The sequence below is a fragment of the Rhinatrema bivittatum genome, chromosome 18, assembly GCF_901001135.1.
Source record: "Rhinatrema bivittatum chromosome 18, aRhiBiv1.1, whole genome shotgun sequence".
NCBI classification, from domain to species: domain Eukaryota; kingdom Metazoa; phylum Chordata; class Amphibia; order Gymnophiona; family Rhinatrematidae; genus Rhinatrema; species Rhinatrema bivittatum.
The window spans coordinates 11,923,008-11,950,966 of NC_042632.1; the positions used below are offsets into that span (position 1 = coordinate 11,923,008).

The 27,959-nt window shown below is 44.3% G+C and overlaps 1 protein-coding gene across 1 annotated transcript; it reads left to right on the plus strand.

The window, feature by feature from the left end:
• The first annotated feature begins 845 nt into the window (after positions 1-845).
• On the plus strand, positions 846-7,879 carry TLX3 (T cell leukemia homeobox 3). The gene is made up of 3 exons (XM_029583809.1): positions 846-1,260; positions 2,728-2,971; positions 6,581-7,879. The coding sequence occupies exons 1-3, from the start codon at positions 846-848 to the stop codon at positions 6,789-6,791; spliced, it is 870 nt and encodes a 289-aa protein (XP_029439669.1). The 3' UTR covers positions 6,792-7,879.
• The last annotated feature ends 20,080 nt before the right edge of the window (positions 7,880-27,959 follow it).

The following is a 27,959-nucleotide window of genomic DNA, read 5'->3' on the forward strand; positions in this document are numbered from 1 at the left end:
GAGTTACATATCACTTCGGTTTACATTATAACAATAAACAGGCATGTAAGAATGCGGTTACATTAAACAGGGGGGAAAAGACTTGGATTAAACAGGGTAATAAGACCTGTTATATTATATTGAAATGTATTGCTATATAAAATTACATTTATTTCCCAGATTATTTAGATATTTTAAAATATAATAGGACCGGTTGAACTTCTCCGATATGGGGGCTATCAAAAACAATTATGCATTCAGTAGGACAATTTTTTTGTATTATAATAATTAAATGCTGAAATATTGCAGTTTTAAAGTTCGAGTACTGTAAAAAAAAAAAAAAATCAAACAAACATAAGATTGTCATTAGAAAATAAAGGCTGATCTCTGCCGTAGTACAGATGAATAAGAGCCTTCTGTAATTCAAATATTTCTGGAACTCTGAAAAGGGGATGATATACCCAACCAAACAAGTCCACACCATAACTTTAATATCTGCCACATATTATCTTAGCTAATAAATCTGACCCATTGTTCGTTTGTTAAAATGATGTCACCTCGGAACAGTCCCTAAGCTCCGATTTCAATGAATTAGCCCTTTCCTGAAACGCAGGAGCCAATGGGCGGGCAGAGGCTTGCTTCTTTCAGCCAATGAGAGCGGCGGGAAAGAAATTAGCAGCAGAAACTCGAGGTTTGGTTCAAAAAAAGATGACACAGAGCCTGTCGGGCTGGATCACTCTTGGCAAAGTTTCAGTCTGACAGACACCGGGCCCTCCATGGATCTCCTGTGAGGGAGGACCGGGATTTTATAGGGGAATTCAGGGCAGCTTTCTCTTTCCCTGAGCCAATCTTTCTCTTCGCCCAGGATGGATCCGCCAACAAACGCCCAGACCCAGCACCCCCACGAACCCATCAGCTTTGGAATTGATCAGATTTTGAACAGCTCCGATCCGGAAAGCTCGTCCCAGTCGCAGGCTGGCCCCCGAGGGTCCGAGAGCAGCAGCAGCAGCTACCTGGGCAGGGGCGGCGCCCCGTACCCCTCCCTGCCAGCCTCCTTCCCTGGCATCGGGGCGCCCTTTGAAGACGCGGGATCTTACAGTGTGAATCTGAGCTTGGCTCCAGCTGGAGTGATCAGGGTGCCAGCTCACAGACCTCTCCCGGGGGCAGTGCCACCCCCCATCGCTAGCGCCATCCCGGCCATGCCAGCTGTGCCCGGCCTTGGCAGCCTCAATTTCCCCTGGATGGAAAGCAGCAGGAGGTTTGTGAAGGAGAGGTTTACAGGTAAGGACCAGGAAGGAATTAGCAAGCCAGATTCATTCCAGCACTTTGTCCTCTCTCACAGATGTTGGAGTTCAGGTCATCATAACTCCAAAACAATCAGAAAAGACGCGCCCTATGTGAGTGTCCAAGAAAGTCAGAAATAGCCATCGCTGGCGATTGATAAATATTTTATTTGTTGATTTAATAATTTCCCGAAAACAAGATTGTCAAAGAAATGTATTTAAAACCCGCAGGGAAGTTTTGATTAGCTTTTTTTCCCCAATAATGACCATAATATACATATACAATGGACTGCATTTATTTGCAGAACCTCGCTGGCTGTTAGCAGATTCTGTAATTAATAAACCTGCTCCGATTAACAAACGAAAACTATCGAGAAAAAAAACAAACCAACCTGCCTGACGGCAATAAATATTCCGCTATTATTTATATCGCTCGGGTTTTCTAGGCAGAAGAATTATTGTTGCTTATTTACGAATAATGAGAAAATGATACTAAGAATTAATAGGGAACGGGCAGAGTTTCATAAGAGCTGTGATTTCACTGTAAAGTAGATGTGGAAATGGAAATGTTTTAAGAGAAAAGTTACAAGAGAAAAGAAACTGCTTGTGCTGGAAACAAGACGTAAATAATGGTGTGGCCTTGAGAAATGGTAAAAGGGAATCGGTTTAAAAACCATGAATAGTAGCACATGCAGGACGTACTAACTGCACATCGAATAAATGCACCTGTAAGGGATGATAGAGAGATAACTGTCAGCCATTTGTCAATTTATGAAAATCTGCCTCACTCCTTAAAAAATCTATGAGTAAATCAGAGGGTGGATGAGGAAGAATTAGAAATCAGCATGAATTATTCTACCCGCAAATTCTGAAAGTGAAAACAAAGCCAGAATCGCGTGTTTTTACAATGAAGGTAAATAATACTTGTTGGCGTCTAGAAACAGCTTTTACAGAGGCAGGGCTAACTCTTGCCAAACATCAAAGGAGCCCCGAAAGATCATTTAATGCTTTTATTTACTGGGGAAAATACAACCAAAACTGCAGGCCCCCTCCAGGGGGGGAAAGCTGGGTGAGGGGCCTGCGGCCCTGTGCTGGGGGTTGGTGGGGTCCTTTCTCACATGCCTGGTACAATGAGGAAAGCCGGAAGGGGTGATGGGACTCTCCTCCCGCATCCCGAGAGCTCTCCACCTCTCTCACCATCTCTGGCCCCCTCCCCTGCCCACCTTACCTCTTCTAATCTGCTCACTGGAGGTAGGTCCCGAGGGTGCAAGGTTTACTTCCTCTTTTCTTGTATCTAGTTCTCTCTTTTGTGACTTTTTTCTTCAACTTTCCATTTTCTTTCCTTTTTTTTCCCCCTTTCCCTCGTTTTTATGCTTCTTATTTTCCCCTTTTCTGTCCCTTCTCCCTCTCCCTCTTTTGCCTCCTGCTGCCCCCTCCGCTGAGGCTGTCTTGTCTGCTCTCTCAGCAGCGGCCGCGCTCACGCCCTTCACGGTGACCCGCCGAATCGGACACCCCTACCAGAACCGGACCCCGCCCAAGCGCAAGAAGCCGCGGACCTCCTTCTCCCGGGTGCAGATCTGCGAGCTGGAGAAGCGCTTCCACCGGCAGAAGTACCTGGCCTCGGCCGAGAGGGCCGCCCTGGCCAAGTCGCTCAAGATGACCGACGCCCAAGTCAAGACCTGGTTCCAGAACCGCAGGACCAAGTGGAGGTGAGGTCGCCTGGGGGGGAGGGGCGGTGCTTCCCGGGACAGGCTCGGGTTAACCCTCCCCATAGATAACCGGAGACGCCTCCCTGCCCCTCCGGCCGCAGCCAACCCCCAAACATCAATCAGTTGCTTCCAGGGAAATAATGCGAGCGGGTTCAAAATCCCAAAAAGGGTCCGCAAGGGTCTGGACAGCCGAAAAGATTTCCTGCTGTCTTTGAAGACGGCGTCGGGAGATTTTTTATTTTTCCTTCTTTATTTTGACTCAGATTTGAGACACTCAGAACTTCTTTCAGAATAAAACTGTACGGTTCCTTTCGCATTTTCTTCTTCCAGGTAGTTGTGAAAATAATATGTTCTTTTTTTTTTTTTTGAAGTGGGCCGTCTATTTGTAACGCGCATCTGTTCAGAATATATTGTGTCTGCCTTGTCAGCAGGTCTCACACCTTAGCAGATATATATATATATATATATATATATATATATATATATATATATATATATATATATATAATATAGATTTATTTTGTGACAAACTGCAATAAATTCTGTAGAGCACATGCTCTTTGCAATTACATGGGGACAGATTAAAAAAAAAATAGATACCTGGTATTCTCCAATAGTATCTGGAGCTAAGGAAATGTGAGGGGTTTACCTGATTTTGCTTGGAAACTTAGCCAAGGCTTAACATCGTTGGTTAAATCCTTATGTTCTGTTTTCCTTGAGTCCGAATACGATTTTTTTTAAAAGAGAGATTGAATATGATAAATTGTTTAATAAGCGTCTCTTCAAGTCTGATATATATATTAAAGACAATTTCGAACTGTAAGATCCATTAAAAATTAGGTGTCTAATTTTTTTTTAGTATAACTCCTCTTACTATAAATAATTAGAATAATTTTTAAATATTTTTTACTTCTCCTTGTACTTAGGCGTCAAATCCTTTTTTAAAACTAATTTGTTTTACAAACCATAAAAACTAAAATCTTATCAGTTAATTTCATAGAAATTCGTCTGCAGTATTTCCCTCGGTGGAATATATTATTTCACCCCAAAAAATCTTCCGCTTGACTTTAAGACTGAAAAGCTATGCTGGAAAGGGTGGGTTGTACTGAAGGCTTAGCAATATGACATCTATTTTTTTTTCACCTATCTTTTTTGATCACGTTAAATAAATTTCAAATGTAGCAGCCTATTATATAAACTGAATTCTTTCACAATATGCAGTATTATGCGGAAACGTTTATTTAGTGAAAGTTTTCGTTCATAATTTCTCTGGTGCCATTGAAGTCTATGATTATGTTATTATTATTATTCATACTCTTGTGCACTAATCACACTGGGACTGCGTAAATATTTAGCGCTGTATACCCACATTAATTTCATAACCGGGGATTAACAAAAAAAAAAATCTGTAACGGGAGTTTTAAAATATCTAAATTTAAATAATGAAATACTGGAAAATTAATGAATACACCCAATTTTGGAGTCCGGTTTTTTTTTTTTTAAATCGTTGATATTTTACCTACCCGCTTAAACTGGATTATCAGTATTATTATTTTTAAATTTAAGTAGGAGCAGATCAGACAATAGCCAACAGTTCGGGGGGTAGATTGTCTCATACGGTTATGTCCTGAGAAATAATTTGGTGTGTCCATATTAATAAATCTGTTTCTTGTGCAAAAATATATCATTTTTCCTTCTGAGAAGGCCAAATTAGTAACTTGCAGAGGCAGGCATGGGCTCGTCTAGAAGAGCCTCAGTCAGATATTTTTGACTTTTAAACTTCGGTATTTATATATTTTTTAAAAAATGATGTCCTGACAACTGGGAAAAGGTTTGCAAATCAGAGTCTTTAGGAAGCTTAGTAACTTCCTGCACTTGTAAACATTGTTTGCTTGGAAAGAGTCACACTGAGTCCTCGGAGGGATCCGAGAAACCTGACAGCCATTCCTTTCTGCGGTGCTGTTGGGTTTTTGGGGGCTTTTGGGGTTGTTGTTTTTTTGCTTCGTTTTGTTTTTTTAAGGCCAGGGGGATTTTGCTTACTTTTTTTCCACCAATTAAAGGGATGGACAGAATAGGAAACTTAATTTTCCGTTCGCCCTTTGAATGCCATCCTAGAATGTGGCTACATCTTTCGCCCTGGCTGCCTGCCTGTATTTTATTTGCAACCGAAAAAGATGTTGAGCATCTGCCAGGGCGAAGAATCAGGTGAACCCGGGTTTTTAGGGGCTTATTCTGCAGGGCAGATCACTCCTCGCAAGTCGTTTGAATAGGAAAAGCGTTGTGCAGTGGCACATTCGTCTGCTAGTATTGTTTTCATACAATTGTAATATAACAAATTGATATTATCCTACTCTAGCTATTTATATGAATGTCTCTATCTTTTATTACAATCGTTGTGATTATTTATTATTATTTCTTGTTATACCGCCTTTCTAGCTGAAACCAAAAGCGGCTTACAAATTAAAATGCATCGAATTTGTTGTGACCAATCAACGATTGCAGTAATATATAGATATACAAGTAATAGCTTGGAAATATTCGTGCTAGGATCCTCTGGACTCCGTCATAAACCTAAGGCAAAGGGGGAAACGGGAAAGGAGGTTGTAAGGGCAGAACTGCTTAGTTAGAAAGCGTCAGTAACGGGGCCGTGGGTGGCTTTCTCTCTGCCAGAAACATTTCTGTCTCTTGCGGCAGAGAGGGGAGGGGGAGGGGGGGGGGGTCCAGAGCGCTGCCTAAGCTTCCTCTGCTGTGTTCCCCCTGCAGGAGACAGACGGCCGAGGGGGGAGAGGGGAGGGGGGGGGGGTCCAGAGCGCTGCCTAAGCTTCCTCTGCTGTGTTCCCCTGCAGGAGACAGACGGCCGAGGGGGGAGGGGGGGGTCCTGAGCGCTGCCTAAGCTTCCGCTGCCGTGTTCCCCCTGCAGGAGACAGACGGCCGAGGGGGGGGGGGGGGGTCCAGAGCGCTGCCTAAGCTTCCTCTGCCGTGTTCCCCCTGCAGGAGACAGACGGCCGAGGGGGGGAGGGTGGGTCCAGAGCGCTGCCTAAGCTTCCTCTGCTGTGTTCCCCCTGCAGGAGACAGACGGCCGAGGGGGGAGGGGGGAGGGGGGGGGGTCCAGAGCGCTGCCTAAGCTTCCTCTGCTGTGTTCCCCCTGCAGGAGACAGACGGCCGAGGGGGGAGGGGGGGTCCTGAGCGCTGCCTAAGCTTCCGCTGCCGTGTTCCCCCTGCAGGAGACAGACGGCCGAGGGGGGGGGGGGGGGGGGTCCAGAGCGCTGCCTAAGCTTCCTCTGCCGTGTTCCCCCTGCAGGAGACAGACGGCCGAGGGGGGGAGGGTGGGTCCAGAGCGCTGCCTGACCTTCCGCTGCCGTGTTCCCCCTGCAGGAGACAGACGGCCGAGGAGCGGGAGGCAGAGGAGGGAGGGTGGGTCCAGAGCGCTGCCTAAGCTTCCTCTGCTGTGTTCCCCCTGCAGGAGACAGACGGCCGAGGGGGGAGGGGGGGTCCTGAGCGCTGCCTAAGCTTCCGCTGCCGTGTTCCCCCTGCAGGAGACAGACGGCCGAGGGGGGAGGGTGGACCCAGAGCGCTGCCTGACCTTCCGCTGCCGTGTTCCCCCTGCAGGAGACAGACGGCCGAGGAGCGGGAGGCCGAGCGCCAGCAGGCCAGCCGGCTGATGCTGCAGCTCCAGCACGACGCCTTCCAGAAGTCCCTCAACGACTCCATCCAGCCCGACCCGCTGTGCCTGCACAACTCCTCGCTCTACGCCCTGCAGAACCTGCAGCCCTGGGAGGAGGAGGGCGCCAAGCTGCCCGCGGTCACCTCCCTGGTGTGAGCCCCGGTGCCCGAGCGCACGTGCAGCAGCGGCGGCGGCGGCGGCGCCCTGGGCTGGAGGCCCTCACGCCCGCTGCAGGAGGGACGGGCCGGGGCTGGCCCCAGTCGCTGGGATTCTGGCCGCTTGACTCTAAAACCGAGGGATCCCAAAACTTTGTGGTTGGGGTTTTTGTTTTTTTTTTTGTATTTTACTCTCGATCGAGATTCCACCCTGATCCACCTCAAACTCAACAGCCTGAGACAAGGTGGGACTGGCTTGAAGGCCAAACTGCAGCTCTCCTTTCAGACTTCCAAGGCTGTGGGCTACAAACTGGGCAAGGAGGCATTCGCTCCTCCTCCTCCTCGCTGAACAGGTATTTTTCCAGAAAATGCATTTCAGAATAAATGATAATACAAAAGAAACATTTTTTTTCCACTAAATTCACACTTTGAATTAATTTATTCCCGGATTCTTCCTGAAACATCTCGTACAGAGACACAAAGCTCACTGTAACCAGGGGATCTGAATTAATTCTGTATAGTCACCTTGATGAACCATTAAAAGGTAAATATGAAGATGTTTTGTATGAAATATTGATTTTATTTATTTCTGCATTGACATTCTCAGAACTGTTAATATAAAACTATATATATCTATATTGTTGCGTATTATTTATGTCATACTAGACACAAATATTTTATGTAAATGCAGGAACAAATGCTTAAGGATATTCTTATTTGGAGGATTAAAAAAATTACATTTATAAGAGCTGCAGAAAGTAAAGCTGGGGGTCTGTTGTGTAATGTGAAAATTCTACTGACCATCCTGCTGACCGATACAGTAAAGTGCGCTTGGCCGAGCGCACTGTTTTACCCGCGGTTGGACGCGTGTTTTCAACGCGCGTCCACCACCCCTTATACTGTAAGGGGTTTAGCGCATCAAAAACACATGTCCAACCCTCTCCCGAAACGAATAGCGCTCATTGCATGTAAATGCATGTTGATGAGCCTATTAGTTATGCACCCGGGATACCGAACAAAAAATGTGCGGCCAAGCTGCATATTTTACGCTCAGAAATTAACGCGTACCCAAGGGCAGGCATTAAATCCTGAGCAGCCCGAAAAGGGTACAGAAAAGCATAAAATACTGCTTTTCTGTACACCCTCTGACTTAATATCCTAACGATAAGTCGGAGGAACCAAAAATGTTTAAAAAAAAAAAAAAATGTGCCGGCCGGTCAGGTTAGGTAAACGGACTCTCAATTTTATTGGCATGCATTTTCCTAACCTATGGCTGCCAGTGGGTTCGGAAAACCGATGCTTGTAAAATTGAGCATCGGTTTCCTGAGCCCGCTGACAGCCACCTCTGCTGCACTTCCGCTGCTGAGGAGGTGCTAGGGATGCGCTATTGTCCCCACCGCCTTCTTTTTAGCGTGACCCCTCATTTAAATACAGGATTGCACGTGTTGGGAGAGTGGGCACTCATCACGGAGCGCCCGTTCTCCCGTGCTTCTTATTGTATCGGCCTGCTGGTATCCAGCTGCTCACATCTGTTTCAGCACACGTACTCAGCACTATAAACAGAATAAGGTTATTTAAAAAAAAAAAAAAATCCCACTTGAATAGACATTCTGCCACTTGAAAAAGCGCCTTATGTTTCATAATAAAGATTTGTGGTTGACATAGAACCATGTATTATACTTTGTACTTTACTGAAATGTGTAAATAAAAGTTCTCTTTAAATATAACCAAACCTCTGTGTATAATTAAACTCATAAAGCACTGTAGCAGTGCATAAGGATATGAACTTTGTTGTTTCCAGAATCCTGGAACCATGATCTTTTGTATTCTGCTAATGTTAATGTTTTCAACTAGAGGTAAAAAGAATAGTGGAAAGCTACCAATGTTTCAGTAAACAGCTGTTGGCATTTTCTTGCGGAACAGAAGAGTTACAATAATGGTGCATTTTGAGCATATATTTCTTTCAGTTTCTGTGTTACAGATTATTCTAATACCAGCACCAAGCAGCACATTTCTCACAGTGACTGAGATGTAGAATAGAATAGTGGATGAGTTTATCACAGCACTGATCAGCATGTTTTTCAGAATGTCTGTGCCCTAGAACAGAATAGTGGCTGAGACTATCATTTATTTATTTACATCTGTGAAATGTCTATCCAATGACTCTAGGCAATGTACAATATTTAACAAGAGAACAATGTAAAGAACATGCATAACAGAATAAGATAAAACCAACACAGGCCATAATACAAAAGTTAAAAAAACAAGAAAACAGGAAAGAGCAAAGTAAACTCAAATAATAAATATAAAAACACACAGTAAAACAAAACATATTCAAGGAATATGCCAATTTTCTAGCTAAATCCCAAAGAGAGCAACTGCTTAAAAAAGAAATCTTTCCCTAACATATTGGGGATAGAAAGCACTGTCCCAGCTAGACCAAAAAGTACTAAAAAGAGATAAGATTCACATTAAGATCAATGCATTTCTCGTGGTGCCCGTGCTGTACAATAGAATGGTGGATTATTTTATCTGAGCACTGATCAGATAATGTCTGTGCTGTGGAACAGAGTATGGGTTACTGTCTCATAGCACTGACCAGTGTGTTTCTCATGGTGTCTGTGCTGTACAATAGAAGAGTGGACAATTCTATTACAATATTGTTCATTGCTCTGGTATCTGCTGTGCAATAAAATAATGGATTGTATTCTGCATTACAGGCTTCATTAGAAATACAATGATCTGTGCTGTGAAAGATAATCTAGAAGAAGAGCACTGATTATTGCTTTGATATGTGTCATATGTAGAGAAATGAGAGGAAAGGGGTACCCCATTAGTTTTTATATTACATATTGTATAATTAATATTCTAGAGTGACCAGCCTTGTTCTCCGTTTTGTCACTGTGCCTCATTTATCCTTTCCTGAGAGCCAGCTCTGACATGTTTGTGGCGCTGCATTCTTACTGTAAGGAAAGTGTGCTGTGTGTCATCTCGAACGCAGGTTGCTGCCTTCAATCTGTTGCCAATGTTGTATGAATCTATTCAAAGAGCACAAAAGGAACTAGGAAATTGCAGCAGAAAGAGGGATCCTTCCTCTCAGGGACTTCATCCTTTTTCAGCCAAAATGTGGTGCCCCCCAAAAGTCGACTGACACACACATTCAAAAAGACAATTGCTTCTGTGTGTTGCTGGTTTGTGCGGCAAGGTAAAACATTTCTATTTGCCTTGTGCAGTTGAGCAGCGTTCCTCATCACGCTGAGGTAAGATTAGAGTCGGCCGAATTAAGCACCACCGGCAGTCACCCATTCCCTTCCAATAATTCTCCAATGATTTAACCCTAATAGCAGCTAAGGACCTGATTCACAAGGCCTCTTCTCCCAAGCTGGGTCCATAGGAAAATACTCTGACAAATCCATGTCCTAAACAGAGCAAAGTAGTCCTGAAAACGTGCATCTTTAGACATCCATTAACTTAATGAAGGCATCATCCTTGACCACCTACTTTGTTGATGTTCTTTCCATTAATAACGGAACAGAATATTAGGAAATGTGAAAGTAAATTCATATTTATCACAAACACTGAGTAACTCGCACAGCTGCAGTTTCTACCATAGAAATAAAGGTCACCAAAGCAGCCTAACATAGAAAGCACACTGTAAGATACTCCTACGAAGCAATGCCCAAAACTATATACATAGGGCCCAATGTAGGCTTGTTTCCCAATACACATCCCCTTCTACAGACAAGCTGTGCTGCACGTGATGGATTCACTTAGCCACAGAAACCCTCTCTGTACAGGAGGCTGCAGGTGGTTAGGTGGCAAAGAGCCTACGTCTGAGAGCAATATAGTCTGAGTTGTCACAGATCGGATGCGGTGGCAGAACTACCCACCTTGGGGGTAGGGGACGACCACAGGGAAGCACTTCTTGATAAATTCTCTAGCAATGCAACTGCCACTAGACGTCTAGATCAACCCTGAGGATATGATATGGTTGTATGGCCTGATAAGTTTTCTCTTGAATTCATTGCATTGATTTTGTGAAGACTTTAAAAGATGGGGAAAAGCAATCAAGTACATGAGTTATTGCTTTGGAAGATATATGGGCCAGTGTATGCTATAACCATGACCAATACCTCGGTAATATTCCTTGGAAATGCATGAGTCAGCCAATCAGATTGGCCGATTCTGCCGTTTCCGGTGGAAGTTGCTGAAAGGAGCTATCGCACATCAGCCCAGCAGCTAGTTTATGATCAGAATGTAAAGCAATAAATGCAGAGGGAGGAATCCTCCTTAATAAGAAGGCGAAAGAATTCTTCAGGAATCTTGCAATTTAACATTTAAAACACAAATGGCAACACCGAAAGGGCAATTGTTTTTCTCTTACAGAGAAGCTGCACCTAGTTATTACAGCTCTCCCTGTTCTTTGTATTTTCCACCTATTGTTTTACTGTAAACCGATATGATGTGCCCACTAATATCGGTATAAAAAAACTATTAAATAAATAAATACATTCGGGGGAGAAACAGTGTACCCCAGTCACTGTACAGCGGTTTTATCTGTAGATGTGGAAAAAATAATACATTTTCTTAGATTTCACTCCATCATTCTATTTAGGTGCAACTGCTGTCAGACTCGTTTGTGGAAAAGCCATTTTTGCTGGAGGAATACATCACCAGACACATTTTTTTACCTACGTTTTTGTTAAATTAGGGGTAGATTTTCAAAGCAGCGCGCGGCCGCGTGTTATAAAATTGGATGGCCGCGCGCACGTGTGCACCGGAGTTTAAAATCCACACGCGCACGTGTGGGCGGCGTGCGCAAGGGGAGCACATTTTTGTAAAATATGCGCAGTGGCGCAATCGGGCCTCTCTGTTCCCTACCCCCCCTACCTACACTTCCTCCATCTTGCCCTCTCCTCTCCACCCCCTAACCCTAACCTTCCTTTCCCTAAATTTTTTATTTTATTGCTTACTGCTCCTCTGGAGCAGAATCAAGTTATGCGCGCCGGCTGGCGCTTTCCCAGAACAGCGGCTAACGGCCGCCGGCCCGCCCCCCTTTTCAGGGCCTGGCACTTGTGCGCATTTCTGGATTTACGCGTGTGGCTGGGCCCTTTTGAAAATGAGCGCGGAGGGCACAGGGTCCAGCCACGCGCACGTCCCAATTTTTACGCGCAATCCTTTGAAAATCTGCCCGTTAAAGTGGAATTTACTGAAATACTGAGTTGATTGGGAAAGTCATCTTGTTTTCAAGCAGGGCTAGGAGGAACAGGGAGATAAAGTGATTTTCCTCAATCACAGTGAGTTCGTGATGAATTTGTATTGTATTACCTGAATCAAAGGCCACTGTTCTAACCACTACATCACCCCTTCCTCTCCTAAGGACAGAGCTGGTTATAAAGATGGAAAATTATGTGCAAAATCTTTTTTTTTTTTTTAGCCGTACTGTTTTGTAATAGTAGCATTATTATGCAGCAGATGAGTGTAGAGGAAAACACTAAGGGGTAGATTTTTAAAGTTATGCGCAGGCGTAGATTTGTTCGCACCGACTCTGCCGCGCGCATGTTATAAAATCCAGGGTCGGCGCACACAGGGGGGTGCACAATTGTGCAACCTGCGTGCACCGAGCCGAGCAGCCTGCCTCCGTCCCCTCCCCCAACCTTCCCCTCCCTTCCCCTACCTAACCCACCCCCCAGCCCTAACTAAATCCCCCCCCTTACCTCTGTGCAGAAAGTTATGCCTGCCGGCAGGCTGCCAACACACCATTCCCCAGCCTGGGGGCTGGTTCGGAGGCCTCGGTCACGCCCCCGGAACGCCCCTGGGCTGGCACCACGCCCACAGCCCTGCCCCCGACATGCCCCCAGCACGCCTTCGACACGCCCTCCCCCCAAGCAAAGCCCCTGGACTTACGCGTGTCCTGGGGCTTTGCGCGCATCGGCGGCCTATGCATAAATGCGGCCTATGCGTAAAACCGGCTGGATTTACGCATGCAGGGCTTTTAAAATCTGCCCTTAAGCAGGCTAATTTATAAGGTTACAAACCCCTTGTCCCACAGAGCTTACAGGTAAGCAATGGAGGTAGTCACCCATCTGTGAGGGCTACCATCTTGCTTGTCCTAGGAGAAAGCAGAGTTGCTTACCTGTAACATGTGTTCTCCTGAGACAGCAGGATATTAGGAACCCCACCCACCACCCCCACAGAGTTGGGTTCATCTGCGGTTTGTTATTTTATTTTTCGCTCGTATTTTTTCTCTTTGATACGAGACTGAAGGGGTACCCCACGTGGCTGCGGGGATAGTGCCATGCTGGGCATGCTCAGGGTGCCAGACAAAGTTTCTAGAAAAAAGTTTCTAGAAACTTTGCCAAAAGTTTTCCGTGCCAGGCTTCATCTGATGATGTCACCCATCTGTGAGGACTACCATCCTGCTTGTCCTGGGAGAAGAAACAGATTTTAAAACTGTTGTCCATTCATTAGTTTTAACTTCACGTGACTGTTGTATCTAGAATTGCCACAGTATAGTAGAAAAGCTTTACAATGTGTGCAAAATTCTGCTGCTAGAACTGTGGCTGGAACATCAATCAGAGAACACATTTCACCCATTCTGGAGAATCAAATTTGCAATTTCACTGCTGGTGTTCAAGGGTCTCATTGGTCTGGTGCCTGCAAGCTTTAATGCTTCTCTAGAACTCTATCGACCTGCAAGACCACTGAGATCTGCAACACAACATTTACTGGAAGTTCCATCTTTTCGGCAAGTGAGATTGGAAGAATCTCGGGAATGACTGTTTTATGTTCACGGCCCAGAGTTGTGGAACTCCCTACCTCATCCACTGAAGGAAAAGTGTTGTTATCTGAAGCTCCGAAAGATGGTAAAAGGTTTTCTTTTTCAAAAGGCTTACCAGGATTATATTTGTAGATTTTTGGCGGCTAATGTTATATCAGGAGAAAATGGTGGTACAGTATATGGGAGTGATCTTTTTATCACTTGTTTTATGTTGGTTTATTTTTGTAAATACAAAGAAAGTGCAGTCCCTCTGAATATATCAAATCAACACTACCTAAATAATTTGTAATTTGTTTTAGTGGGAAATTGCCCTCTTATTGTATGTAATTTTATATGAGATGATGGTATATGTATGAGTGTGTGAGTATAGTGTGTATTAAGGTGTGAATGGTTGGGAATATGTGTGCGTCGTTAAAATGTTGTGGGGTTTGTTAATGTTTTTATAAACTGACATTGTGGGGTACTTATTTGATGTAAACATTACATGCAGAGGGTGTAAAAATGTTCTTTAAGAAGGTTGATCGTAAAGTGGTGTGAATAAAATATATATAATTAGGTGATCGTGGAAACGAGTGATTATATTATATATGTACCTCTGATTATTTTAGTAGTGTTGGTTTATTTTTGTAGTCATGTTTTGTTTTAATGATGTCTTGATTTTATGTACCACACATATATTATAAGAGAAAAGTTCAATGTTTATTATCTTAACAATTTCAAATAGTTACATAGAAACATAGAAATGAAGGCAGAAGACCAAACGACCCATCCAGTCTGCCCAGCAAGCTCCCGCACTTGGTTTTTTTTTCTCACATACTTATCTGTTTCTCTTGGCTCCTAGTAACCTTTTTTATTCTATTTCCCTTCCACCCCTGCCATTAATGCAGAGCGCAGAGTTGGAACCGCATCCAAGTGAAATAGCTTAATTAGTCAGGGTATCAACCACCGCAATAAGCAAGCTACACCTATGCTTATCTGTTTATCCAGACTATGTAATTCAGTCCTTGTTTATTGTTGCCTGAATATAGATCCACCTTTCTTCATTCCCCCCATGCCGTTGAAGCAGAGAGCTATGCTGGCTTTGCATTGAAAGTGAAGTATCAGTCTTGCTCCCCTGCCATTGAAGCAGAGAGCTATGCTGGATATGCATTGAAAGTGAAGTATCAGGCTTATTTGGTTTGGGGTAGTAACCGCCGTAACAAGCAAGCTACTCCCTGCTTTTTTGTGAATGCAAATCCTTTTTTCCACATTTCCTCATTGCCGCTGAAGCTTAGAGCAATGTTGGAGTCGCATCAACCGTGTGTATGTTTATTGAATAAGGGTATTATCACCAGGTAGTAGCCATCGTTCCCGTGAGCCACCCACTCTTCATTCACATCCTCTAGACTTTATGGATCCACAGAGTTTTTCCCACTCCCCTTTGAAGTCCTTTACAGTTTTGGTCTTCACCACTTCCTCCGGAAGGTCATTCCAGGCATCCACCACCCTCTCCGTGAAGAAATACTTCCTGACATTGGTTCTGAGTCTTCCTCCCTGGAGTTTTACATCGTGACCCCTAGTTCTGCTGATTTTTTTCCAACGGAAAAGGTTTGTCATTATCTTTGGATCATTAAAACCTTTCAAGTATCTGAAAGTCTGTATCGTATCATCTCTGCTCCTCCTTTCCTCCAGCGTGTACATATTTAGATTCTTCAATCTCTCCTCATAAGTCATTCGATGAAGACCATCCACCTTTTTAGTCGCCCTTCTCTGGACCGCCTCCATCCTGTCTCTGTCTCTTCGGAGATACGGTCTCCAGAACTGAACACAATACTCCAGGTGAGGCCTCACCAAGGACCTGTACAAGGGGATCATCACTTCCCTTTTCTTACTCGATATTCCTCTCTCTATGCAGCCCAGCATTTTTCTGGTTTTAGCTATCGCCTTGTCACATTGCTTTGACGACTTCAGATCGTTAGACACTATCACCCCAAGGTCTCTCTCCTGCTCCGTGCACATCAGCCCTTCACCCCCAATCAATACAGTTCTTCCGGATTTCCACACCCCATGTGCACGACTCTGCACTTCTTGGCATTGAATCTCAGCTGCCATATCTTCGACCACTCTTCCAGCTTCTTTAACAAGTGTCCTAAAACACATACACTCACACAATCATACCTACTAAAACCACTTTAAAATACAGTGAGATGACCTGCCATAAGACCTAATATGACTAACATATAATGGAGCCCTGTAGGATCATATATCTGTGTACTCTGTGGTATGCATGCAACCGCTTACAACACTATACCTAATCTTCACCTATTTTAATTGTTTTAATCATTAACATCAAGCTTAAACACAGAAATATGTCTGTATATCCTGAACTCCATTTCTTGAACTTGTCTTCCTATGGCGGTCTTCACTGTATACAACTCCTCACATCTGGGCAGTGCTCAGGGGGATAATAACCACAGTTACATCTATAATCCCGTTTATCCTTGGAGTCTCCGCAAAAGCATTCACTGAACTTGCCTCTGATTTTCTCCGTGGTATGGATAGCTTAAAACTCTCCCAAACCGGCTTCTTTTTATACAGAGACGCTTGTCTATGCGTGCAATATAGCCACAATCTGATCAATATGTTCGGTACCCCGATTCACATAGGTTATAACAGCTTCTCAGCTCTTAACGTCCAGCCAACAAACCTCCACTGCTCCACAAAAATTAAACGGGATTGTAGATGTAACTGTGGTTATTATCCCCCTGAGGAAGCTGGCATCAGAGAAACAAGGGCCTCTTTTTGGGGTCCTACTACAGTAATAAATGAAGCACTGCCCAGATGTGAGGAGTTGTATACAGTGAAGACCGCCATAGGAAGACAAGTTCAAGAAATGGAGTTCAGGATATACAGACATATTTCTGTGTTTAAGCTTGATGTTAATGATTAAAACAATTAAAATAGGTGAAGATTAGATATAGTGTAAGTGGTTGCATGCATACCACAGGGTACACAGATATATGATCCTACAGGGCTCCATTATATGTTAGTCATATTAGGTCTTATGGCAGGTCATCTCACTGTATTTTAAAGTGGTTTTAGTAGGTATGATTGTGTGAGTGTATGTGTTTTAGGACACACTTGTTGAACTATTTGAAATTGTTAAGACAATAAACATTGAACTTTTCTCTTATAATATATGTGTGTGATCTGATCTATAATCTAGTTGAGAAAGTAGCTAAACATCACCCATTGTGTGTATCTTATACGGGTGCCTAGTTGATTTTATGTACATCACTTTATGAATGTTCATGTGGAAACCGCTTAGAAATTCTGAACTGTGGCATATATGTTTTAAATAAATAAATAAATAAGAGGAGGACTGTGAGTATCAAAAGAGGAGAACTCTGGGAGAGAGTCTGGGGGAAGAGCAGAGGTTAGGGCGGTCATGAGAGGTTTGCTGCTGCTCCAAAGGGGCACCACTATGACATGCCAAGGTGAGGTGGCATCTCCTACACCTTGGATCTCTGGGGGAGAAGACATGGTCCCTCCTGGCTGCATAGGGTGCCATTCCCTCACATATGCAGGGCACCACTGGGGCTAAGACCAGCGCTGATGACGGAGCCACGTCTGGTGGGTTCCCAGCAGCCAATGTTGTGACACAGCCTATACAGCAATGCAATCTACAGAAGGGTCTCCAAAGAAGGGGAATGAGAACACTGGAGACGGACCAGAACTGTGGTATAAAACACGTTGTGGCAGCCCCAGTACCAAGGTTTGATTAATCTAACAGCAGCAATGGGGTAAGTTTTTGGATCTCTCTGACCCTAACATTGTTTTGTTTCTGCATGCTATGCCAGGGATGGAGAGCGTCAGCACTCCAGAACCTCAAGCAGGCCTGGTTTTCAGGATATCCCAATAAATATTCATCAGCTAGATTTCCATGTAATAGATTTAGTTTATGATAAATTTACATAATCTGATTAATCTGAATACCAGGACTTGTGACTCTCAAGGGCTATTGCTTATCTGTAACAGGTGTTCTCCGAGGACAGCAGGATGTCAGTCCTTAACGCATGGGTGACATCATCCAATGGAGCCTGGCACAGAAAACTTATGTCAAAGTTTCTAGAATTTTGACTGAGCCTCTTTGAGCATGCATTATACCATGCATCCACAAGGGGTCCCCTCATAACAGAGACTTGAGGATTAAAATAATAAAATAAAATAAAAAACAAAACCCATGAAGTGGAAACCCAACTCTGTGGGGTGACAGGCAGGTTCCGTGAGGACTGACATCCTGCTGTCCTCGGAGAACACCTGTTACAGGTAAGTAACTCTCTGAGGACAAGAAGGATAGCAGTCCTCACACATGGGTGAATTTGTAGCTACAGGTGACACCCTCCCCCAAACAAAAAAGGGGAACTAAACAGTGCCAATGGGCACAACAAGAACAACAGGTGGGGGCAGCCTGAACAAAAATAATGGGTCCTAGGAGGGAAAAGAATAGGGTTCTAAACGTCAAACAAGTTCAAAAGGACAGATTGACCAAACCTTCTGTCACATCAGCATTCCCTATCCAGACAGTAATGCGATACGAATGAGTGGATGGAACTCCACATTGCAGCTCTGCAGATCTCCTTCATGGGGACTGCTCGCAAGTCTGCTACTGACACTGCCATGTCTTGAACAGAATGAGCCTTGACATGGCCCCCAAGATGTAATCCTGCCTGGGTTTGACAGAAGGAAATGCAGTTTGCTAGCCAAATGGAAAGCATCTATTTGACAACTGCAATCTCCAACTTGTTCTGATCAAAAGAAACAAAAAATTGGATGGACTGTCTATAAGCTTCTGTCCTCTTCAGATAGAAGACTAAGGCTCTCTTGCAGTCCAAACTGCAGGGCTCATTCACCTTGGTGTGAATGGGTCTGGGGAAAAAATATTGACAGGATGCTAGACTGGTTAAGATGGAAGTCTAATACCACCTTAAGCAGGACCTTAGGATGGTCCTGCGTAAGCACTCTATCGTGAAAAATCTTGAGTAAGGTGGATAAGTCACTAAGGTCTGTAGCTCACTGACCCTGTGAGCTGAAGTGACTGCCACCAAAAATATGACCTTCCAGATCAGGTACTTTAGGTTACAGGAGCACAATGGCTCAAAAGGAACTTTCATCAGTTGAGCTATAACCACATTGAGATCTCAGGACACAGAGGGAGGCCTTAGGGATGGCTTCAACTGAAGGAGACCTCGCATGCTACGTACAACTATAGGCTGTACAGAGATGGGCTTACCCTCTACACCAAGATGATATGTGCAAATCACACTCAGGTAAGCCCTATCTGAGTTGGTCTTCAGCCAGCTTCCAAAAGGTGTAGAAGGTAATCAAGCAGTTTGTGTGGAGAGCAGGAGAAAGGATCTAAGGCCTTTCGCTCACACCACATGGAAAACCTCCTCTTCAGAGCATAAGACTTTCTAGTGGAAAGCTTTCTGGAAGCTACAAGGAATCAAGACACATCCTTCGAGAGATTGAGTGGTTGTAGGATCCACCTCTCACCATTCAGGCTGTGAGCAATAGAGCCTGGAGGTTGGGATACTGCAGCCTGCCCCAATAATGGGTGATGAGAGCTGGGGAATTCATCACCCCAATCGGTTTCCTGATGAACATCTCCTGAAGGAGAGGAAAACAGAGCTGTCTTAGCTAATGGGGGGCTATGAGAACCATAGTCCCCTTGTCCTTGCAAAGCTTCAACAAAGTTTTTACCACCAGTAGAATTGGAGGTTACATGTACAGGAGACCCACACCCCAATGGTGGGTGAAGGCATTCAGGAATGGACTGTCCTGTACAGGCAGCAGCCCTGAGGAACCTTCTTGTTCCAAGGTGCAGTGAACAGATCCAGCTCCAGGCTTCCCCATGAGGTGGTAGATCTGATTCTTCACCCCTTGGTTCAGAGACCATTCGTGGGGTTGGAAGGAATGACTCAGTCTGTCCACAATCACATTCTCTATACTGGCTACCTGATTGCCCGGAACTCCAGGAAATTGATTTGGTACAGTTGTTCCTAGGTGGACCATAGACCCTGGGTACGGAGCCCATTGACAGAGCCACGCAGTCCAGGGTGGACACATCCATCATTAGCACAATTCAGACCCAAGGACTTTGGAAAGGTATCTCCCTGTTCCAGATTGGAATTTATTTGCCACCAGGACAAAGAGTCCTGGAGGAGTGGCATGACTCGGATGCAGTCCCATAAATCCTGTTTGGCTTGTTGCCACTGGAATCTTAGGGTCCACTGGGCTCTCTGCATGTGCAGACGTGCCAAGGGAGTGACATGTACTATTGCAATTATGTGGCCCGACAGCCGTAACATGTGCCATGCTAAAACCTCCTGGCTCAATTGAATCTCTGCCGCCATTGTTATCAAATTGATGGCCTGTTGACGGGGCAGGAAGGCCTTGGCATTAGCTGTGTCTAGCAGAGCTCCAATGAACTCCAATTGTGGTGATGGGCTGAGATGAGACTTGGGATAGTTGATGATGAACCCTAGTGACTCCAGCAACTGGATGGTCGAGTGCATAAACTCCACAGCCTCTGCCTGAGAGATGCACTTAACCAGCAAATCGTCCAGATAGGGGAAACATAACTATGGCTAAGCTTTTTGTGAAGAATCATTGGGCCGATGCTAGCCCAAATGGCAGAACGCAGTACTGGAAGTGCTGTTGTCCCACCATAAATCAGAGATATTTCCAGTGACCAGGGAAGATCTTGATGTGAATGTATGCATCTTTTAGATCGAGGGAGCAGAGCCAGTTTCCTTTTTACAAGAAGGGGATCATGGTGCTCAGGGAAACCATCTCGAACTTTCCTTTTCTTAGAAACTTGCTCAAAGCCCACAGGTCTAGGATGGAATGGAGTCTCCCTGTTTTCTTTGGAATCAGGAAGTTCTGTGAGTAAAATCCCCGCCCTCTTTGCCCTGGTGGAATGGGCTTGACCACCCTGGCCATTAAGAGGGAGGAAAACTCTGCAAGAAGTAATTCCTGATGTGCTACTTGTCCCCAAAAGGGATTTTGGAGGATGATTTGGTGGGGTACTCAATAGGTTATCCACTGGTCTGAGGTTACACTGGGTGGTAGCTTGAGTAGAAACGTAGCCTTCCCCCCAACTGGAGGGTCCATCATTCTGGATGTGGTTTTGCAATCCAGTCAAAACCACATCCCCGGAATTGACTGAGGCACTGACTTTGAGACCTTCTATTGCATGGAAGGGGGGCTATGAGGGGCTATGAGGGGGGCCTACTGTTGCTGACAGGGTTGAGGAGGCAAAGGATAGTATGTGCATGGGTGGAAGAAAGACTTCCTTTGGCTAGACCTCAAGGACCTCCTAGCAGAGGAGGATGAGTCCTGGGTGCCAGAGGAAAGCTGTTGTGTCGCATGGTAGTTCTGCATTTGGGCCACCATGTCTTTCACTTTATCTCTGAAGGGATCCTCTCCAGAGCATGGCACATCAGCAAGTTGCTCCATGGCCCTGTGATCCTTCCCTGTGGGCGCCAACGAATTGTTGGCCTTTTTGAGAGCGGATTCGACCACCACTGATTGGGGTTGCATTTACATTTGTCAAATCCAATAGCCTTCTGGACAAGATAAGTCACATCTGGCTTTCTATTGACAGGAAGGACTGAGAGAAGATGTTCCCACATCCTCACAAGGATCTCAAGTACTGGGACTCCCGCAATCTCCTTGGGAGGCTCCACGTGCTGGAGAATATCCAGCATCTTGTATTGGGTATCCTCCTCCATCTGTAATTGAAACAGGATGCCCTCAGACATTAACCTGAGAACCTGTGAAGGAGGGGGTCTTCTGGGGAAGACTTCAGTCTGTCATTGGGAGGAGATGGTTCTGAGGTATGACCATCCGACGCATCATCAGAAACTTTAGAGGAGTCATTCCCCCAGGGGTCTTAAGGGCCTTTGTCCTCACTGTCATATGCAGGGGATGGGGCCCGAAGTGCTTGTCCTCTGGCCAGTGCTATAGGAACCAACTCAACTGTCAAAAAAACAAATAGAATTTTAGGAAGAGATTGGTAAATACAATGGAGAATGTCATAATGCCTCTGTTTCTAGGGTTGCCAACTGACTAGATTTTCAGGACAGGTTTACTTGATTTTATCCCATTGTATGTCGGGATTTATTCTGATTTCTCTATTGCATTTCCTAAGAAAAGCAAGAGTATAAGTACCTGCATGCAGGGGAGTAAAACCAGGACTGGATCAGCCTGTCATGAAAATCTGAAGTCAGTTAGCAACCATGGTGAGACCACTGAATACTGTATGTTAAATTAAGTTAACGGTCTATGCATCTTGAAAAAAAAAACCCTTCTCCTCTTACTGAATATATTACCAAACACATTGACATCAGTATTCCTGCCATCATCCTAGGAGATCTAAACCTCCATTTTGACCGTTCCCCACTTACTCCGGCATGTGAAGCCACACTCTCGACTCTAAATGCCCTCGGATTTAAACAAATGGTCTCCGGCCCCAACCACAACAAGGCAGACACACCCTGGATGTTATATTTACGAACTCACTATTACGCTCTGACCAACCCCCCTATGCAACCCCATACCTTGGTCAGACCACTACCGAGTCGACACATGTTGCTCTTTCAACTGCAATCCCCACAAACCACTCCCGAAGAAAGAACCATAAATTTCAGAAAAAATGCAAAACTGAAGACATCATTGATGCGCTTACCGAGGATCTCCATAAATTAGACCTCATTGATGCTGACTCCACCTGTTGGCATTAGCTTACCAGCAACATTGCAAATCGACTCTGCCCACTACTAACGAAAGAGATATGCTCCGAGAAGAAAAATAAAAACCCTGGTACACCACAGACATCAGAATAATGAAACTCGAACTCCATAACTGGAAAAGAAATGGCGTAGAAACCAAGATCCAGCACAACTACAAAATACAAAGCTCTTCTCCACCAGTATCGTAAAACAACAGACGAAGCCAAGAAAAACTATTAAACAGCAAGAATCCATCAATACCAGTTCAACCCGCGTGCCCTCTTCCAATATGTCTCTAGCTTAATTACCCCAACTACAACATCAACCCAGACAACGAGGACGAAAACAAATGTGAGAAGCTAGCTACATATTTCCACGACAAGGTGGCTAATATCATGGCTCGCTTTTCTTCTCCCTCTCCACCAGTATCCCTACCGACCACCTACACCAAGATCACCTCAGCTACACTCTCGAACTTCGAAACATCAACAGCATCAGAAATTGAAGCGATTCTCAAAAAAATTAAACCAGCCATGCACCCGATTGATATCATGCCAACAAAAACACTCCTCTCCATTCCTACCAGGATAGCCTCTCCCATTTCTAACATTATTAACAAATCTATATCGTCTGGTGTTTTCCCAACACAACTCAAGCACGCAATTATAAAGCCTACGCTCAAAAAATCTGACCTGGACCTCTCAGAACCTGCCAACTATCATCCAGTCTCGAACCTCCCATTATTGTCCAAAATCATAGAGAAAGTCATCAACAAGCAACTCACCGACTTTCTAGACGAAAATCAATTACTATTCCCATCACAATATGGTTTCCATAAGAACCATAGAACAGAAACCTAGTGTCTCTCTCTGATTCAATACTTAAAACCCTCGATAATGGTCATTCTTACTTACTGGCTCTTCTTGATATTTCTTCTGCATTTGACACTGTCAACCACAATACCCTCCTTTCCCGCCTCTCACAAATTGGCATCGCTGGCACTGCCCTATGCTGGCTCCAATCATTTCTGAAGGACAGGACATACAGTGTCAAAATGGACTGCCATGTTTCGAAACCCAGAAAACTAACACAAGGTGTTCCACAAGGATCATCTCTCTCCTCCACACTTTTCAACATATACCTATCTCCTCTCTGTCAACTTCTGGTGAAACTGGATCTTCCACATTTCATATTCACAGATGATGTACAGATCTTCATCCCCATCAACGATTCCCTAACTAACGCTCTAAAAATTTGGGATGCGGCTCTTATAGAAATAATAAAACTACTTACTGAGAACTTCCTAGCAATCAACACTACGAAGACAGAGCTCCTCATCATCTCACCTCACAATAACATCTCCGCTAACCCTACTCTACCTTCACCATCGGACTCCCTCAATTTACAGCAAGTCCGCAGCCTTGGCGTGATCATTGATAATCACTTCTCCTTAAAGAATTTCATCACGGCCACAATCAAAAACGGTTTCTTCAAGCTACATACTCTAAAAAGAATTAAACCGCTTCTACATCCACATGACTTCTGGACAGTGTTACAAGCTACAATATTGTCAAAACTGGACTACTGTAATGCCATACTACTAGGTCTCCCCAAAAACACAATACAACCATTACAGATGCTACAAAATGCTGCTGCACGCCTACTCACTAACTCTCACCGCCATGAACACATTACACCTGTTCTCATGTTCCTTCACTGGCTTCCTGTAGCATCTAGAATCTTATTCAAAGTTCTCACCCTCATACATAAATCGATCCATAACCAAGATATGCAATGGTTCTCCGATCATTTTATTTTCCGCACATCAAACAGACCAATAAGAAAAATGCACCAAGCCAAACTCACCTCTTCTACAATTAAACACATCAAGCACGTCGCTACAAGAGACCGCACATTCACTATTGCCGGGACCAACATCTGGAACAAAATGCCCTCAGACCTGCGTCTCGAACCCTGCCATAAGAAATTTAAGCAAAACCTCAAAACATGGCTGTTCGAACAAGCTTACACTCAATGATCCTCTCCTCTTCTGAAATGCCGATTTCTTTTCCTGTTCTCCCTGAATCATTGCTACACGCCGATTTTATCACTCTCACTGCTAAGTTTGACTTTATTGGTCTCTGAACTACCATTTATTATTAGACTTGCCATTAACTAGGGAATATGATCTCCATTGGATTATTGTATTTGTTTTTATTTTGTTGTTATTTTGATATATATCATGTCCACTTTATTTCAATTTGTCTGTAAAGCCTGTTGCTGAATTATTGTTTATTGTAAACCGAGGTGATGTTTTTAACGTGCCGTGGTATATAAAAAATCACTAAATAAATAAAATAAATAAAATAATATGATCACATTTGAATTAATGACTGGAAGGGGGGCAGTAAGCAAATCCATGGCTCTCGTGCTAAACTTTCAAAAGGGAAACTTTGATAAAATGAGAAAAATAGAAAAAAACTGAAAGGAGCAGCTACAAGGGTAAAAAGTGTGCAAGAGGCGAAGTCTATGTTAAAAAACACCATCCTAGAAGCACAGTCCAGATATATTCCACACATTAGGAAAGGTGGAAGGAAGGCAAAACGATTACCAGCATTGTTAAAAGGTTATGTGAAAGAAGCTATCCATTTTCATTCAAAAATTGGAAGAAGGATCCAACAGAAGAAAATAGTTTAATGCATAAACGTTGGCAAGTTAAATGTAAGACATTGATAAGACAGACTAAGAGAGAATTTGAAAAAAAGTTGGCCGTAGAGGCAAAAACTCACAGTAAAAACTTTTTAAAATATATCCGAAGCAGAAAGCCTTTGAGGGAGTCAGTTGGACCATTAGATGATCGAGGGGTTAAAGGGGAACTTAGAGAAGATAAGGCCAGCATGGAAAGATTAAACAATTTCTTTGCTTCGGTATTTACTGAAAAGATGTTGGGGAGATACCCGTTCTGGAGAAGCTTTTCATGGGTAATGATTCAGATGGATTGAACCAAATCATGGTGAACCTAGAAGATGTGGTAGGCCTGATTGACAAACTGAAGAATAGTAAATCACCTGGACTGGATGGTATACACCCCAGTGTTACGCCCGTCGGTCGCAGACGACTGCGACCACTCTTGCTCACCTCTTTCTGTACTTCTCTGACTCCATGGGGTAGACTGGCAGCCTCTGCCAGCTGCCAATGGCCTGCCTACCACTCCCAGGCCTCCCAGGGTGGCACGGACACCGCCTACCGCCATCTTGCCATCTGAAATCCTTAGGCACGTGCGTGCGTGCACTGGCCAATCTTAAAGCCGTCATGGCGGTAAACTTGGAGGCGTCCCCTCCGGATGACGTCATCCCTCCAGGACATTTAAGCCAGCTGGCCCTGCCTACTGACAAATTGGCAAAGAGAACCCTTCTTGCTAAATTCACCTCGTTCTCAGAGGACCTGTGTTCCAGTTCCTGCTTCCAGGCATAGACGTCTTGGGTATCTGCTCCTCGGGGGCAATCTCCTCGTCTTGGCTATCCGCTCCCCAGAGGGCCTATCGCTTGGGACTTCTGCCTGCCCCGTTCCCCGAGGCTTCCCTGGAACCTTCGCTACTCTTTCTGCGAGTACCCGCTTCGTGGATTACTTCCTGTTCTATCGAGGATTCCTCTGGTGTACCCCGCTTTGCGGACCACTACCATTCCTACTGAGGACCTCTCTGGTGCTCCCTGCTCTGCGGATCACTATCACCTCTACTGAGGACCTTCACCATGAGTACCCCACTCCGCAAGCTATTACCATCTCTATTAAGGACCTCATCAGCATGCCCTGCTCTGCGGACCGTTATCATCACTACTGAGGACTCTCTCCAGTATACCCCGCTTTGCAGACCACTACCATCTCTTCTAAGGACCTCATCGGTGTACCCCGCTCTGCAGACCACTACCGACTCAGCTGAGGACCTCCTTCGGTGTACCCCACTCCGCAGGCCACTACCATCTCGACTGAAGACATCATCAGTGTACCTCGCTTTGCGGATAATCATCTACTCTACAGAGGTATTCACTTGGGGGTATTCTCCTATCCAAGGACCCTGTGTCTCTGGGTCTGTAAGACCTCCTCTCTAGCACCCCCCACTCTACGGGTTGTGTCACCCTTTCTCTTTAATAAAGACTAAACTGATACTGTGTCTGACGTCACTGAGATCTTGCCTCCCGACGGTGAGGCTCATGGGGCTTCTCCCCGTGGGCGCTACCACCTCTCACCTCAGCCCAGGGCCCACACACTAACTAATCCTAACACCCAGGGTTCTGAAGGAACTAAAAAATGAAATTTCAGACCTATTAGTAAAAATGTGTAACCTATCATTAAAATCATCCATTGTACCTGAAGACTGGAGGGTGGCTAATGTAACCCCATTATTTAAATAGGACTCCAGGGATGATCCTGGAAACTATAGACCTGTGAGCCTGACTTCAGTGCCAGGAAAAATAAGTGTTCTAAATATCAAAATCACAGAACATATAGAAAGACATGGTTTGAGGGAACAAAGTCAGCATGGCTTTACCCAAGGCAAGTCTTGCCTTACAAATCTGCTTCACTTTTTTGAAGGAGTTAATAAACATGTAGATAAAGATGAACCAGTAGATGTAATTTGGATTTTCAGAAGGCATTTGACAAAAATCCTCATGAGAGGCTTCTAGGAAAAGTAAAAAGTCATGGGATAGGTGGCAATGTCCTTTCGTGGATTACAAGCTGGCTAAAAGACAGGAAACAGAGAGTAGGATTAAATGAACAATTTTTTCAGTGGAAGGGAGTGGGCAGTGGAGTGCCTCAGGGATCTGTATTGGGACCCTTACTTTTCAATATATTTATAAATGATCTGGAAAGGAATATGACAAGTGAGGTAATCAAATTTGCAGATGATACAAAATTATTCAGAATAGTTAAATCACAAGCGGATTGTGATAAATTGCAGGAAGACTTTGTGAGACTGGAAAACTGGGCATCCAAATGGCAGATGAAATTTAATGTGGATAAGTCCAAGGCGATGTATATAGGGAAAAATAACCCATGCTATAGTTACACAATGTTAGGTTCCATATTAGGAGCTACCACCCAAGAAAGAGATCTAGGCATCATAGTGGATAACATATTGAAATCGTCAGTTCAGTGTGCTGCGGCAGTCAAAAAAGCAAACAGAATGTTGGGAATTATTAGAAAAGGAATGGTGAATAAAACAGAAAATATCATAATGCCTCTATAACGCTCCATGGTGAGACCACACCTTGAATACTGTGTACAATTCTGGTCGCCGCATCTCAAAAAGATAAAATTGCGATGGAGAAGGTACAGAGAAGAGTGACCAAAATGATAAAGGGGATGGAACAGCTCCCCTATGAGGAAAGATTAAAGAGGTTAGGACTTTTCAGCTTGGAGAAGAATCGGCTGAGGGGGGATATGATAGAGGTGTTTAAAATTATGAGAGGTATAGAATGGGTAAATGTGAATCGGTTATTTACTCTTTCGATAATAGTATGACTAGGGGGCACACCATGAAGTTAGCATGTGTCAAATTTAAAACTAATTGGAGAAAGTTCTTTTTCACTCAACGCACAATTAAACTCTGGAA